Genomic DNA, 13,942 nt, shown 5'->3' with positions numbered 1-13,942 from the left:
ATGGTGAGTTAAACCATCCAAAGCCCATAGGACAACATTTGGCATGCAGTTGGTGCACAATAAATGCTAGCTGCTGCTATACCTCTGCCACCTCCAGCGGGTCTCTCAACCTCCTTGTGCCTGTTTCCTCTTTTGAACAACACAGATTTTTTTTTTTTTTAACAGCCTTAAAATGTACATGATCCGGCCAAGGTGGCTCATGCCTGCAATCCCAGCACTTTGGGAGGCTGAGGATGATGAATCATTTGAGGTCAGGAGTTCTAAACCAGCCTGGCCAACGTGGTGAAAGCCTGTCTCTACTGAAAATACAAAAATTAGCTGGGCGTGGTGGCGCGCGCTTGTGGTCTCAGCTACCTGTCTCTACTGAGACAGGGTTTCACCATGTCAGCCAGGCTGGTCTCAAACTCCTGACCTCAGCTACTTGGGAAGCTGAGGCAGGAGAATCACTTCTACCCAGGAGGCAGAGGTTGCAGTGAGCCAAGATCGCACCACTGCACTCCCGCCTGGGCAACACACTGAGACTCGCTCTCAAAAAACAAACAAAAACATGAAACATAATAGAGATCTTAACGGCCCCGACCTTAAAGGGCGCTTGCTTCGATTGAATGATAAATATATGCAACACGTTAGGAGCAGTGTCTGGTGCAGAATAAGCCTCAGTTTTTCTCCAGGCCTTGGCTTTATCGTCTGTATTGGGGGGATGTCAACAGCAGACCCCTCTCAGGCTTTCCTGGGGACTAGGTAGGAGCAGGTGCTGACTGGTATCCAGCAGACAGCAGGGTGTATGCCGACCTTTCCTTCATTGTGTTGTTTCTTTTGTTTTTTGTTTTTTGAGATGGAGTCTCGCTCTGTCACCCAGGCTGGAGTGCAGTGGCACGATCTCGGCTCACTGCAACCTCTGCCTCCTGGGTTCAAGCGATTCTCCTGCCTCAGCCTCCCAAATAGCTGGGATTACAGGCACCTGCCACCACCCCTGGCTAATTTTGGTATTTTAAGTAGAGACAGGGTTTCGCCATGTCAGCCAGGCTGGTCTCAAACTCTTGACCTCAGGTGATCCACCCGCCTCAGCCTCCCAAAGTGCTGGGATTACAGGCGTGAGCCACCACACCTGGCCCCTTTCCCTCGTTGTTAATGGCTGCAGTCTAAGGTCACAGACAGGCTTGGGAGCCAGCAAGACCTGGGTTCAAGGTCCTGCTATGCTGCCCACCGGTCTCAGCCTCAGTTGCCCCTCTGTTCATGTATTGTCCCTTCCCTGTTCAAAACCCTTCCTCGACTCACTGTTGCTTGCAGGATAGAGCCCCAAATCCTTGAAGCCTGAAGCCCCGTCACCTTTGAAACCAGCCATGCCCCCAACCCGAGCTGCATCTCAATCTGACAGCTACCCTCTCCTGAGGTCCTCTGCCCTTTCTACAAATCTTTTCCTTTTCCAGGATCTGCCCTTTCCTACAGATCTTTTTAAAATTTTTATTTTTGAGAGGGAGTCTTCCTCTGTCACCCAGGCTGGAGTGCAGTGTTGCCATCTCAGCTCACTGTAACCTTCACCTCCTGGGTTCAAGCGGTTCTCCTGCCTTAGCCTCCCAAGAACCTGGGATTACGTGTGCCCGCCACTATACCCAGCTACTTTTTGTATTTTTAGTAGAGACAGGGTTTCACCATGTTGGCCAGGATGGTCTTGAACTCCTGACCTCAAGTGATTCTCCTGTCTCAGCCTCCCAAGTAGCTGGGACTACAGGCACCCGCCACCACACCCAGCTAATTTTTGTATTTTTAGTAGAGACGGGGTTTTGCCATATTAGCCAGGCTGGTCTCGAACTCCTGACCTCAAGTGATCCTCCCGCCTCAGCCTCCCAAAGTGTTGGGATTTCAGGCATGAGCCATTGCTCCCAACCAGAAAACTTTTAAATATGTTTCGAACAACTTGGGTATGTCAATCTATCTTCCCAACTGTTAAATTTTATAAAATCTGAACACAAGTATTTCTGATAAAAATTTCATATGAATTGAGATACGCTGTAAGTGTAAAATACACACCAGATTTTGAAGACATGGTATTAAAAATAAGCAGAATATTTAATGGAGTTTTGTTTCTTTTTTAAGAGACAGGGTCTTGCTCTGTCATCCTAGCGGGAGTGCAGTGGCACAATTATAGCTCACTGCAGACTTGAACTGGACTGAAGCCATCTGCCCATCTTGGACTCTCAAAGTTCTAGGATTATAGGCAGGAGCCACCTCACCTGGCCTTCATTAATAATTTTTATGTTGACTACATGTTGAATAAAGTGCTACATGTTGAGATAAACTATATTATTAAAATTAATTTTGGCCAGGTGAGGCGGCTCACGCTTGTAATCCCAGCACTTTGGGAGGCCAGGGCAGGCGGATCACAAGGTCAAGAGATCGAGACCATCCTGGCCAACATGGTGAAACCCTATCTCTACTAAAAACACAGAAATTAGCGGGATGTGGTGGCGTGTGCCTGTAATCCCAGCCACTTGGGAGGCTGAGGCATGAGAATCACCTGAACCTGGGAGGCAGAGGTTGCAGTGAGCTGAGATCACACCACTACACTCCAGCCTGGCAACAGAGTGAGATTCTGTCTCAAAAAAAAAAAAAAAAAGTTAATTTCATCTGGTTTTTTTTTTTTTTTTTTTTTTTTAAGAGATAGAGTCTTGCTTTGTCACTCAGGCTGGAGTGCAGTGGCACGATCATAGCTTACTGCAGCCACCAACTCCTGGGCTCAAGCAATCCTCTCACCTCAGCCTCCCAAGTAGCTGGAACTACAGGCACACGCCATCACGCCCGGCTAATTTTTTTCATTTTTTGTACAGACGAGGTCTCACTCTGTTTCCCAGGCTGGTCTTGAACTCTTGGGCTCAAGTGATCCTCCTGCCTCAGCCTCCAAAAATGCTGATTACAGGCAAGAGCCACTGCACCTGGCCCCCACATCTTGATTAGTATAATCCCCCTCCCGACCCCGACCCCAGCCATCAGTATTGCCTGGATTTCCCCAGATCAAGAGACATAACTGACCTGAGGAAACGGGTCAGCTGATGCCAGCAACACATTTTCTGGTTTCAAGTCGCAGTGGACGATGTTCTTGAAGTGAAGGTGTCTCAAAGCCACCAGGATCTGAGGGGAGCACATGGGGTCAGTAGCCAGCCCTGCAAACCCATTCACACTGTTCTTTTTTTCTTATTTATTTTTGAGACAGACTCTTGCTCTGTGGCCCAGGCTGGAGTCCAGTGGCATGATCTCAGCTCACTGCAACCCCAGCCTCCCAGGTTCATGCAATTCTCCTGCCTCAGCCTCCTAAGTAGCTGGGACTACAGGTGTGTGCCACTATGCCCAGCTAACTTTTTTGTATTTTTGGTAGAGATGGAGTTTCACCATATTGGCCAGGCTGGTCTCAAACTCCTAGCCTGAAGTGATCTGCCCACCTTGACCTCCCAAAATGCTGGGATTACAGGTGTGAGCAAGCCACTGTGTTTGGCCCCATCCATGCCTTCCTACACACCCCTGCAGACACCGCCCCGCTCCCCACCAGGGAAACAGGAGGCACTGGAACACCAAAGAATCTCAGAATTATAAAAACATTTACACCTGAGAGATAAGAGTTAAATGTAAACTGCAAAGGCTGGGCTAGATCAGCTGGACTACGAAGATCCCGAGATCTTCTGCATGTGGTAATCTCCTGAATGCTACTAATAGAGCAGGCATTTTCAACATCCAGCTGTGTGATTCCATTTTTTTTTTTTTTTTTTTTTTTTTTTTTGAGACAGACAGACTCGCTCTGTCACTCAGGCTGGAGCGCAGTGGCGGGATCAAGCCTCATTGCACCCTCGACTTCTCAGGCTCAATCCATCCTCCCCCCTCAGCCTTCCTAGTAACTGGGACTACAGGCACACACCAACACGGTGAAACCCCATCTCTACTAAAAACACAAAAATTAGTGGGACGTGGTTGCATGTGCCTGTAGTCCCAGCTATTTGGGAGGCTGAGGCATGAGAATCACCTGAACCTGGGAGGCGGAGGTTGCAGTGAGCTGAGATCACACCACTGCACTCCAGCCTGACAACAGAGCAAGACTCGTCTCAAAAAAAAAATTAATTTCATCTGTTTCTTTTTACTTTTTTTTTTTTTTTTTTTTTAACAGAGACGGGGTTTCACCACGTTGGCCAGGCTGGTCTCAAACTCCCGACCTCAGGTGATCCACCAGCCTCCCAAAGTGCTGGGATTCCAGGCGTGAGCCCCCGCGCCCAGTCAGTTATCTTCTCCCAGTTCACATGAACAAAGAGGGCAGGTTGGAAGCTAGATAGATCCAGGCTCAAATCTTGGCTGGACAGCTGCTTGGCTGAGACCTCGAGGGAGAGACCACTACCTCCCTGAGCCTCAGTTTCCTCATCTCTACAATGGGGGTTATAGTAACACCTACCTCACAGGATGGTGGTGAGGCCTAGATAAGCTCGTGAAGTAAAGGGCTTAGCACAGGGCCTGAGTGTGGGCAGGTAAGAGCCCAGAAAGCAGAGATCTGCAGAGAGAAACAACGAAGAGCGAGCAGGCAAAAAGGAAGGAAGAGACAGGCCAGAAAGAGAAACCCCCTCAGCTGCTAAAAGCAGTCATCTGTGAGAACCATGATTCCTCTCCACACCCAAAGCGTGGATATGGCTGGGCATGATGGCTCATGCCTGTAATCCCAGCACTTTGGGAGGCTGAGATGGGAGGATCGCTTGAGGTTAGGAGTTCCAGACCAGCCTGGGCAACATGGTGAAACCCGATCTCTACTCAAACTAAAAAAATTAGCCAGGCATGGTGGCACACACCTGTAATCCCAGCTACTTGGGAGGCTGGAACTCAGGAGGTGGAGGGTGCAGTGAGCCGAAATCATGTCACTGCACTCCAGCCTGGGCAACAAAGCAAGACTCTGTCTCAAAAATAAATAAATGATAGTCTGGCTGAGGCTGCATCAGTGGGTTTCTGTCCCCATCCCATAAGCCAGCCTGACAAACACAGACACACTGCCTGATAAGGGTGCTGGGCCAGGGTAAAGGAAACCCAGCAACGATGACTCTGAGACCAACAGAGATGTCTCAGAAGAAGGCAGGGCACCAACCAGAGGGGAAGGCCTTTCTAGGAAGGATGTGAAACACACAAACCACAAAAGGGGATATTTAACATCGTACAACGTCAATTCTATGGCAGGCCGGATGCAGTGGCTTATGCCTGTAACCCAGCACTTTGGGAGGCTGCGGCAAGAGGACCACTTAAGTCCAGGAGTTCAAGACCAGCCTGGGCAACATGGCAAGACCCTGTCTCTAAAAATACATTTAAAAAAAAATTAGCCAGGTGTGATGGCTCATGCCTGTGGTTCCAGCTAACTCAGGAGGCTGAGATGGGGGGATTGCTTGAGCCCAGGAGTTCAAGACCTGCCTGGGCAACATGGAGAGAGGCTGTCTCTACAGAAACATTAAAAAAAAAATTAGGCTGGTCATGGTGGCTCACGTCTGTAATCCCAGCACTCTGGGAGGCAGAAGTGGGTGGATCACGAGGTCAGGAGTTCAAGACCAGCCTGGCCAAGATGGTGAAACCCCATTTCTACTGAAAATACAAAAAAATTAGCCAAATGTGGTGGTGGACGCCTGTAATCCTAGCTACTCAGGAGGCTGAGGCAGAGAATTGCTTGAACCCAGGAGGTGGAAGTTGCAGTGAGCTAAGATTGCGCCACTGCACTACAGCCTGGGCAACAGAGTGAGACTCTGTCTCAAAAACAACAAAAAAAACTTAGTTGGATGTGGTGGCTCACGCCTGTGGTTCCAGCTAACTCAGGAAGCTGAGATAGGAGAATCGCTTGAGCCTAGGAGTTTGGGGCTGTAGTGAGCTATGATCACACCACTGCGCTCCAGCCGGGGGTGACAGAATGAGACCTTATCTCAAAAAAATAAATAAATAAAATAAAACCCGATGCTAAAAAGCTAAATATAAAATAAACAGCCAAACAAACACTGGGATAAAAACAATGAATGAACAACATAAGTGATAAGAATCTAATGTGTCCCCCCCAAAAACACAGAAATGTAGAACATGTCTAGGAAGGAAAAAAAAAAGAATCTAATGTCCTTCATATACAAAGAGCTCCTACAATTCAAAAAGATAACAGTCCATTGACAAATGGGCAAATGGTAATACAGCATAGGCCAATAAACATGAAAACATGCTCAACCTCACCCATTTAATATATATGTAAATTTATATAACATATATAATATATACATATGTACATATATATACATATACATATATTACATATATTAATATATGTATATTGATTATACATAACATCTATATTGTTATATATTTTATATATGTATATTAATATAAAACATATATATTATATATGTATTAAAATTTACTTATGAATGAATGAGAGAGGATCTCTGTCTCCCAGGCTGGCATTGAATTCCTAGGCTTGAGTGATCCTCCCACCTCAGCTTCCCAAAGTGTTGGAATTACAGGCATGAGCCACTGTACCAGGCCCCATAATAATTATTATTTTTTTGAGACGGAGTCTCCCTCTAACACCAGGCTGGAGTGCAGTGGCACAATCTCGGCTCACTGCAACCTCTGCCTCAGCCTCCCGAGTAGCTGGGACTACAGGCGCACACCACCATGCCCTGCTAATTTTTGTATTTTTAGTAGAGATGAGGTCTCACCATGTTGGTCAGGCTGGTCTCGAACTCCTGACCTCATGATCCACCTGCCTCAGCCTCCCAAAGTGCTGGGATTAGAGGCGTGAGCCACCACACCCGGCCTACTCTTTATTATTTTTAATTGTTATTATCCCTCTATTATTTTTCTTTTCAAGAGGCAGGGTCTTGCTCCTAGGATCAAGTGATCGTCCTGCCTCAGCCTCTGGAGTAGCTGGGACCACAGGCACATGCCACCGTGCCCAGCTTGTGTTTTTGATTACAGTTTCTATCAGCTGCTATTGTGCCTCCCACCAGTGTCTGCCTGGCCTCCTAGGCATGCAGGGCCTCTCCAAGCTGACACCTGATGGGGAGGGGCGGGTGGCAGCTGGCAGGCCGGGCGCACCTGGGTGATGAGGAACTTGGTAAGGCGCTCAGGCAGCCGGCCCTTCTCGCTGGAGAGGATCATCTCCAACATGTCCCCATGCAGCTTCTCCATCACCACAAACACTTTTTCAGGCGTCTCGAACATGCACTCCAGGTTCACGATCCCAGGGTGCCGCAGGCTCTGCAGGGTGGGGCGCAGGGTCAGGGCCAGGTCGTCCAGACTCAGACCCCAAAGGGTCAGGTATGGGAGCAAGAGGATGAAGGATGTCGCTGGGGTGTTGGCACTAGGGGAGGGAAGGAGGCTTCCCACAGGCCAAGACAGAACAGGCCCACCTCCACCCACCTGCCAGGTGCCCAGAAGGGTTTTTTCCCTTTCTTTTTAAATATAGAGATGGGGGCTGGGCATGGTGGCTTACGCCTGTCATCCCAGCACTTTGGGAGGTCGAGGCAGGTAGATCACCTGAAGTCAGGAGTTCAAGACCAGCCTGGCCAAGATGGTGAAACCCAGTCTCTAATAAAAATACAAAACTCAGTCCGGCGAGGTGGTGTGTGCCTGTAATCCAACTACTCGTGAGGCTGAGGCAGGAGAACTGCTTGAACCTGGGAGGCAGAGGTTGCAGTGAGCCAAGATTATGCCACTGCACTCCAGCCTAGGCAACAGAGCGAGAGTCTGTCTCAAGAAAAAAAAAAGAAAAATAAATATATAGAAATGGGGTTTTGCTATGTTGGCCAGGCTGGTCTAAAACTTCTGGCCTCAAGTGATCCTCCCACTTCAGCCTCCCAAAGTACTATGATTACAGGCATGAGCCACCATGTCCAGCCCAGAGGATCTTTACATCCTGAAATTCTGGTGGAAGCCCAGGGTTTCAGGAGGGAGGGGGGGAGCTCGGGGAAGTGGGGAGAGCTCTGCACGACTGTATCTTTTAAATCCATACCCCCCCTCCACTTCCATGCCCCCAATTCTGTCCTGGCCTAACCCCTCTCTCCCACCCAGATCCCCACTCAGCCTCCTGGCTACAGTCACTTCCCTTTCCACCCACCTTCCAGGTGGCAGTCGAGGGATTTTCCTAAAGTACACACCTGATCCTGCCCCTCCCTTGCTCAAAAGCCTTCTATGGCTTCCCAGTGCCCTCAGAAGAAAGTCCACAGGGCCTGGCTCCACCCTCGTCCCCGGCCTCATGTCCCAGTACCTCCTTCCTAGAAAACCTCATGCTCCCTTTCACCAGGCCTTTGTACAGGGTGCTCCTTCTGCTATGAACACCTTCTCCTCCCCTTCCGTCTCAACATGCGCCCTTCTCCAGGAAGCCTTCCCTGACCACCCCTACCCTGAGTCAGCTGGCCCCTGAAAGGAAGGAGGAGAAAGAGAAGGCGCCCTGGTGGTCACCTGCAGAATGGCCACTTCGTTCCGGAGCTGGCTCTCCTGCTTGGTGGGGAAGCGCAGTTTGTCAATGACTTTAACTGCCACGTCCCGGCCTGTCTTCCGGTGCTTTCCTGGGCAGGGAGTAGGAGAGACGAGAGATGAGAGCAAGACCACCCAGTCCTGGCAGGAGTATCCCCACCTCTGCTGACCTCTGCCCCCCACCATGGAGACAGCCAGAGTTGAGCAGAGCTGGAAGGCCCCAGGAGACGTGTAAAAGCCATGAGAGGTGCACCTTGGGAGTAAAGGCAGAAAGAAGGAAAGAAAAAAAAAAGCTCCAAAGAGGAGACTCTGTAACATGGGGAACTGGATTTATAGCCAGTCAGAATCCAGCATCGAGTTTTGATTGGCCCATAAGAGTCCCGGGGACATGGGAGAGACAGATGTGTGAGGACTCCAGGCACAGGATTATCTCCACCCAAATTCTACACTTCCAAGAGTGTAGAATTTACCCTCCATGTCCTATCAAACTCTAGGATCTAGCTCTGTGGTAAAATGAAGTGTAAAATCCCACCCCCATCCAATCAAAATCTAGGATCTAGCCTGTGGCCAACCCCAGAATGCAGAATCTATCCTCCTATCCAATTAGAATCTAGGTTCTACTTCTGTGGCCAATCAGAGTGCAGAATCTACCTTCCCTATTCAATCAAAATCTACCTCTGTGACCAGAGTGCCGAATTTACCCTTCCTATTAGTAACAAGAGAAAAGAAGAACCTGCAACCAGTCCACCCAGGATCTAGCTAAGACAATCAACATAGGAGGTGAGCATGTGACCGATCAGAAAGGAAGGGCTGGAGCCAGAACAGCTTCCCTGAGACCCAGGCCCCCTCTGGGTTAGCTCTGAAGTGTCCTCACCTCCATACACCACTCCAAACTGCCCTGAGCCCAGCACTTCGTCAGGGAAGATCTGGTAGACGGTGGCGATGTCCTGCAGGGTGAAGACAGGGCAGGTCGGGGGTGCGAATGGAAATGGGGGAGGGGGAGTCGAGGAGATGAGAGAGCTGGGGAGAGAGTGTGAGGGGAGGGCATCAGGTGTGGGCAGGAGTCTCACCACATTCTCTTGGATCTGACTGTTGGACACAGAGATGCTCAGAGAAGCTTGTCCTGGGGAGAGGGAGAGACAGAGGGGAGACACAGAGGTGAGACGACTCCAGGCTCAGGGTTATCTCTACCCAACCTGCAAAGGCAGACTTGGGAGTCAGGCCCGCCCAGGTTTGAATCCAGTGTGCAATACAATGTGCAACTTCAGGCTGGTGACTTGTCACTATGAACCTTGGTCTCCTCATCTAGAAAATGGGAATAATAAAAGGGCCTCCCTCATCGGGCCGCTGGGGGAGTAAATGAGACGTGCTGAGCGGCTGGAGTGACGTCACGGATGATTTTGCTGAGCATTTCACCCCAGGATTTCAGCACCAGGGGAGGCAGACTGATCCCTTTATACAGAGAAGGACACTTGAGTCTTGGAGGGAAAGTGCAGACACTCCTGCGTCTTCCCCTGAGCTTGCCCCCAACAAACCCAACCAGAGCCAGACACTTCTGTAGTCCTGAGCCTTCTGCCCTTTGAACGTCTGTCCCTTCCACCCATCCACAGCCTAGTTAGGCCCCTGCTCGCCCCCCAGCTCTGGTTCCTCACCCCACAGCCCCTTCCCTGGTCTCTTGCCCCAATCCTGCCCCCTCCTATTCACTTCCACAGAGAAACCAGAGGGATCTTATGGAGACACAAGACTGACCCTGTCCCTCCTCTGCTCACAACTCTCCCATGGCTCCCCAGTGCCCTCAGGAAGAAGCCCGAGCCCCTTAAAGGGCCTAAAAGGCATGGCCGAGAGCCTCATCTGCCAGTGACTTCAACCCTAACATGCTATTCCTGACACACTGGCCTTCCTGCTGGGCCTCACATACGGCAGGCTCTCTTCTCTCTCCTGGGCTTTGCAGATGCTGCTTCCTCTGCCAAGAATACTCTTTCCTTCATCCTACGCTTAGCTAAATCCTCCTAGGACCAAGTTGGATTACACTCACAAATGTTCCTTATCATACTCATTGCTTGTGTGGGTTAATGATCAATGTCTGTCACCCACGCTGGATTATAAGCTCCAGAGGGTGGGAACCTGGTATTCTCATCACTTTTTGCCTCCGCCTAAAATGAGCTCCCATTTGCTTTCCCACATCTCACCCTGCCTCAGCCTCCAGGTCTCAGTTCAGATGTCACCTCCTCGAGGAAGCCCTCCTAGATACCTAACCCATTAGGTAACCCTCTGAGCTCCTCCAGTTCCCTGGCTCCCTTGTCCCAACCCTGCCCACCCTGGACTGTCACTCTCTGAAGATGGGTATTCTGCCCTACTGGACTCTAAGCCCCATGAGGGCAGGTGTTGGGCTGTCCTGGCCACTGCTGTCTCCAGCACCATCTCATACAGAGGAGGCACTCAGTAAGTGCATGAGGACTTATCACCACCTGGAACACGGCTCGTGGAGGGGAAGCGACATGCCCAAGGCCACATATTAGGCCAGGAGCTTAGCAGAAATTTTTTGTGGATTCTGGTTGTTTTCTCTTTTTTGGAGATGGCGTCTTGCTCTGTCACCCAGACTGGAGTGCAGTGGTGTGATCACGACTCACTACAGGCCCTCAACCTCCCAGACTCAAGCAATTCTCCTGCCTCAGCCTCCCAAGTACCTGAAACCATGGGTGTGCACCACCACACCTGGCTAATTATTTTTTGTAGAGATGGAATCTCGCTATGTTGCCCAGGCTGGCCTTGAACTCCTGACCTCAAGTGATCCTCCTGCCTTGGCCTCCCAAAGTGCTGGGATTAACAGGCGTGATTAACAGAATTTCAAACCCACGCCTGCTGAGTCCAGAAGCCACATTCTCAGCCCCACCATAGCCCACCTCTATCTTTGGCCCTTCCATTCCCCAGAATCCTGCCCGCCCACCTAGACCCATTCTCTCAAGGACCTGAAGTGGGAGGACTTACTGTGGGGTGCGTGGCCTGGGGCGCTGGGTGCATCCTGAAGGATGACAGGCATCAGGGCCTGGCGGATGGCTGTCTCCCAGCCCCGGGCAGCCTCGGCCCCCTGCCCACTTGGCCCACCCGGAGCCCCGCCAGGCATCTCGCCCACGAAGTAGGTGGCATTGGCAGTGATGATCTCAAAGCAGTGTGGGTTGGTGCCCGGTGGCACAAGGCTGAAGTTCTGGGCGGGCTCCACCGTAAGGATTTCTGACAGTGGAATTTCCTGCAGGACATGGAACCAGCACAGGTGAGGATGCCAGGCAGACTGTGCAATTCTACTGAAAATACAAAAATTAGCCGGGCGTGGTGGTGCGCGCCTGTAATTTCAGCTATTTGGGAGGCTGAGGCAGGAGAATCACTTGAACCTGGGAGACGGTGGTTGCAATGAGCCGAGATTGCGCCACTGCACTCCAGCCTGGGCGACAGAGCAAGATTCCATCTCAGAAATAATAATAGTAATAATAATTACTGGCAGAAGTGACATTGAAGCAGAGACCAGAAAGGTAAGAAGAGGCCAGCTGGCAAGGAGTGGGTGAGACACAGCATGTGCAAAGGCCCTGAGGAAAGGCTGTGCTCAAAGGCTAAACTGCATCCCCATCACGTGGGGTGGTGCCTGGACACAGCAAGAGCTTGGAAAACATTTGATGGCCGGACACGGTGGCTCATGCCTGTACTCTCAGCACTTTGGGAGGCTGAGGTGGGCAGATGGCCCAGGAGTCCAAGACCAGCCTGGGGAACGAGACGAAGACGGAACCGGAGCCGGGTGCGGCAGTGGATGCGGTTCTGCCGAGAGCCGAAGATGGCGGTGAACGTATACTCAATGTCAGTGACCGGTGATAATCTAAGTCCACATGGCATGCGGGCCTGGATCAATGAGTCTCTGCAGTTGAATCTGACACGGCTGTGCTCAGGGGCTGCCTATTGTCAGTTTATGGACTTGCTGTTCGCTGGCTCCACTGCCTTGAAGAAAGTGAAATTGCAAGCTAAGCTAGAACACGAGTATATCCAGAACTTCAAAATACAAGCGGGTTTTAAGAGGATGGGTGTTGACAAAATAATTCCCGTGGACAAATTAGTAAAAGGAAAGTTTCAGGATAATTGTGAATTCGTTCAGTGATTCAAGAAGTTTTCTGCCGCAAACTACGATGGAAAAGACTATGACCCTGTGGCTGCCAGACAAGGTCAAGAAACGGCAGTGGCTCCCTCCCTCGTTGCTCCAGCTCTGAATAAACCGAAGAAACCTCTCAGCTCTAGTAGTGCAGCTCCCCAGAGGCCCATCTCAACACAGAACTGCTGCAGTTCCTCAGGCTGGCCCTGGCATGCTGCGAAAGAACCCTGGTGGTGATGAGGGTTCTTTCAATAGGGATGACGAGGCAGCTGAGTTGAGGCAGCTGGTCAATGCATTGAAACTTACTGTTAAAGACTTGGAGAAAGAGAGGGTTTTCTACTTCGAAAAGCTACAGAACACTGAACTGATTTGCCAGGAGAACGAGGGGAAAAACAACCCAGTATTGCGGAGGATTGTAGCCATTCTGTATGCCACGGATGGAGGCTTTGTGATACCTGAGGAAGGGGGCCCGCAGGAGGAGCAAGAAGAGTATGAACAGCCTGGAGCAGCAGAGCAACACCCGGAGTCTTCACTCCGAATCACGTGCTTCACTGTAAAATACTCCCTTTCATCATCCTTAGAGGCCTCACTGGTTTCTTTTCATAAGCAGAAAGTACTTCTTAAAGTGCACTTTGCAGACGTTTCACTCCTTTTCCAGTAAGAGTTAGGAGCTTTCACCTTGCAGCAAGCAACATCAACATCTAGTTGGTTCACCTGGGAAACAAAGAGGCTGACCCTGGGGCTGGCCGTTCGGATTCGGATCACACTGAGTGTTGGAGGAGGGGTTATGTCATATGCTGAGGCAGCAGCCTCAGTGGAGAAATGTCAAGACTGAATTGAATTTTAAGCTACTGTGAAATCAGAGAATGCTGTAATAAATAAATACCTTAAGATTAAAAAAAAAAAAAAAAAAAGACCAGCCTGGGCAACATAGTGAGACCCCGGCTCTACAAAATATTTAAAAATTAGGCAAGGTGCCACAAGCCTGTAATCTCAGCACTTTGGGAGGCCAAGGCAGGCAGACCGCTGGAGCCCAAGAGTTTGAGAGCAGCCAGGGCAACACAGTGAGACCCCCATCTCTACAAAACAATGCAAAAATTAGCCAGGCACGCTGGTGAGAGCCTATAATCCCAGCTACTAGGGAGGTGGGAGAATCATTTGAGCTGGGGAGCCAGAGGTTGCAGTAAGCCATGATCATGCCACTGCACCTGGGAGACAGAGCAAGATCCTATTGCAAAATAAATAAATGTTTGATACTAAATGAAGGAAATGAGGCCATGCAGGGCTTCACAGGTCACAGGGAGGAGCCTGGGCTTTGTCCAAGGGCCCTAGGGAGCCACTGTA

General features: G+C 50.3%; 1 protein-coding gene and 1 pseudogene across 2 annotated transcripts in view; one reads left to right on the top strand and one right to left on the bottom strand.

Moving 5' to 3' along the window:
• The window catches only part of PRKD2 (protein kinase D2), a 36,970-nt gene that overhangs the window by 2,445 nt on the left and 20,583 nt on the right, over window positions 1–13,942 (bottom strand). For both annotated transcript variants that reach the window (XM_064381139.1, XM_064381140.1), the window contains exons 11-16: window positions 11,455–11,713; window positions 9,537–9,589; window positions 9,341–9,413; window positions 8,452–8,558; window positions 7,087–7,248; window positions 3,031–3,129 (exon numbers count right to left, since the gene is read on the bottom strand). In XM_064381139.1, coding sequence (XP_064237209.1) covers window positions 3,031–3,129; window positions 7,087–7,248; window positions 8,452–8,558; window positions 9,341–9,413; window positions 9,537–9,589; window positions 11,455–11,713 — 753 coding nt within the window. The remainder of the gene's footprint in view (window positions 1–3,030; window positions 3,130–7,086; window positions 7,249–8,451; window positions 8,559–9,340; window positions 9,414–9,536; window positions 9,590–11,454; window positions 11,714–13,942) is intronic.
• Window positions 12,290–13,259, top strand: LOC105713086 (microtubule-associated protein RP/EB family member 1-like; annotated as a pseudogene).

This window comes from Aotus nancymaae, unplaced genomic scaffold (assembly GCF_030222135.1).
Source record: "Aotus nancymaae isolate 86718 unplaced genomic scaffold, 86718_ANA_hifiasm-v0.15.2.pri h1tg000028l, whole genome shotgun sequence".
Lineage (NCBI taxonomy): Eukaryota > Metazoa > Chordata > Mammalia > Primates > Aotidae > Aotus > Aotus nancymaae.
Note: the sequence above shows the minus strand (reverse complement) of the source record. Positions and strands in the feature narration are given on the sequence as shown.